Source organism: Hydra vulgaris, chromosome 04 (genome assembly GCF_038396675.1).
Source record: "Hydra vulgaris chromosome 04, alternate assembly HydraT2T_AEP".
NCBI classification, from domain to species: Eukaryota; Metazoa; Cnidaria; class Hydrozoa; order Anthoathecata; family Hydridae; genus Hydra; species Hydra vulgaris.
The window spans coordinates 36,782,553-36,785,419 of record NC_088923.1 but is presented as its reverse complement, the minus strand read 5'-3'; the positions used below and the strand labels follow the sequence as shown (position 1 = coordinate 36,785,419).

General features: G+C 28.9%; 1 protein-coding gene across 1 annotated transcript; it reads right to left on the bottom strand.

The window, feature by feature from the left end:
- Positions 1–412: 412 nt before the first annotated feature.
- Positions 413–2,867, bottom strand: LOC136079382 (uncharacterized). The gene is made up of 2 exons (XM_065795117.1): positions 1,943–2,867; positions 413–1,659 (listed from the first exon to the last, which is right to left on the bottom strand). Exons 1-2 carry the CDS (start codon positions 2,865–2,867, stop codon positions 413–415), a joined length of 2,172 nt encoding a protein of 723 aa, XP_065651189.1.

Genomic DNA, 2,867 nt, shown 5'->3' with positions numbered 1-2,867 from the left:
GCATTTTTTAAACATTTATTTTTAAAGGAAGTATTTATATTTTAAAATGTATGTATATGTATATGCGTGTTTGCATGCATGTATGTTTATATATATATATATATATATATTATATATATATATATATATATATATATATATATATATATATATATATATATATATGGGTAGAATTCAATAAATACGGCTGCGTATAAACTTTTTTTTAAATATATATATATATATATATATATATATATATTTTTAATAATATATAATTATTTCGATATTTCGCTGATCTATCGTGATCAGCGTCATCAGGTATAATAAATAAAATAGTTACAAAGAAATCGTTATAGTAAAAACAAACCGTTAAAAAGATAACACTAAAAAGCCAAAATATAATACAAAAAATTTTCTCAAATAACTGACGTCAGCAGATTTTATTAAAAAATGGCCCCCAGGTTTTAGTTGTCACATTATCACCGTCATCCCGATTGAGAACCACATCACCATTTCTCAACTCCTGTCGAACCCTAGCTTTGCTTATTTCGAGTGACTCTCTGATTTTCCGAGTTTGATATTCTGGGGCTACAGATAATGTTTTGGGGTGCAACCAATCAAACTTACCATGGCATGTTTTGGAATGTTCAGTTGCACCCGAACTGGACCATTTTTCTTTTAAGCTGTTTTTCTGGTGTTCAATACATCTCGATATCACCTTCTTTTTAGTTTCACCAATGTATATCGAACCGCATGAACATTTTAGCTGGTATACGCCAGGGTTTGTGTTTAGTGGTAGTTTAGTTTTATTGTTGCAAAAAATATTTCTTAAATTGGGAGTTGATGTGAAAATAACCTTTATGTTTTGTTTTCGAAATTCTTTACGAAGTTTTGGACCAACAATTGGTATCAAAGGTAGTTTTATAAAGGGTTGGGTATCTAATGGTTGATATGTGGTGTTTTTTGAACCGTTTTTTAAATAGTCTATAGTAATATTATTTAGAATGTTCTTGTCGTGGCCATTTTCAACAAATATGTCTATTAGAAAATCAATTTGTTTTTGAAGGTGTTTTTGAGAGCAAATTCTTTTTGAACGACATAAAAATCCTTTGAAAACGCCAATAATAATGTTAGGATTAATGTTCGAGTTAGGTTTAAGTTGAACATTTGTAATAGCCTCCTTTCGATGTATTTGAAATTCATAAGCTCCAGAGCCTGTGTTTGTAATATTAATATCTAGGAAATTGAGTTGTTTGAGGTTTTTTTCAAGTTCCACTGTGTATTTTATGGCAGGATGTTGTTCATTAAGGATGTTCAGGAACATTTGTTGTTGTTTTATTGAAGCGAAGCGAGCGTGACAATCATCTACATATCTCTTGTAAGTTTCTGGTTCGGATGTATAAACTATTGCTAGGTTAAGGGCCATTCTTTCTATATTTTGTAAAAACGCTTCCGCCATAACAACCATTAAAGATAAACCTATAGGACCTGAATTAGGTATTACTCGGATATTGTCTTCATATAAAAAATAGCATATACTTAATGAAAGTTCAATTAATTGGTGAATGTCTGCAAGAGTAAGTTTAGTTTGAGTTTTTAAGTCATCAATGTCAGCGTTCAATATATCAATAATAACCGGAACTGCTTCGTCAATGGGTATGGATGGATATAAATTGACTATATCAAATAAACTTGAACTTCGTTAGGATCTATTATCCATTGCTTAGCTTCATTTACAAAACTATTAGAATTCATAAGTCTATTTTTATTTTTGTTCAGAGTCGGTTGAATAATTTTAACAAGATAATCAGATGTTCGATAAGGTGGTGTGTTAATTATTGATACAACGGGCGCATTGGGTAATCTTTTTCTGGTTTGTGAGCTTTAATCATTCCGTAAATCCTTGGTGGGTTACAATCTGATGGATACATTTTAAAGTATGTATTTGTGTCTAGCTTACCTTCTTTTCTTAATTTGCACAATTGTCTTTGAAATTTAGTAGTCAATGTGGATGTTGGATCATAATCAATAATTTTGCTATTTTTTATTTGTTCTTCTAATTTGAGAGATGCATCATTTTGGTTTAATAATGCGAAACCTGTGCCTTTATCGAAAGGGTATATCTTAATATTAGAATTGTTTTTTAATTTGTTTATGGAAAGACGTTGTTGCTTAGTTATATTATCTTTTAATTTTAATTTTAGTGAATTTATTAAAATTTGTGAACAGTTTTGTCGTTGAGTTTCTGCCTGTGTTGGTTTTTTAAGTTTTTCAAGTTGTAAAGCGCAAGTTTCGATATTAGTTATAATATCCATATAAGGAATTTTTTTCTGCAGTGGTACAAAATTTGGACCTAAATTGAGTAGCTCAGTTGTCGATTTATCCAGAGTAACATTAGTTAAATTGAGTATAGCAGGTTTAATAACTTGATTGGGAGGATCAAAAGTATTTTTTATAGTCGGTGTAATTTGTAATTTATAATATTTTTCTTTCATTTCCGTTTTTTTCTTAATATAATTGTAATTTTTTGATTTGTTGGTTATACTATTAATTAACTCAAAATCGTGTAATCTTACTTTTGTCTGAAGAAATATATTTAATTCATTAATTAATTTCTTACTTGAATATAATCTGTGTTTGGCTTCGTTACGAGCATGAATTAGTAGTTTTTTACTGTATTCCTTCATTATGTTTTTTGCTTTTTTAGTATGGATTGGAGTTTTTATTTTAAACGATTTTGGAGTTATGTTATTGGATAAGCATTTTTGAAGAAAAACGAATTGATTTTTCGAGTTCGCATTTCGTATCTTCAAATCTTGTAACTTTTTGGTATCATCGTAAATCTTTTTGCCGTAAAAAGTTGTAATATAATCTTTGATAGTCAT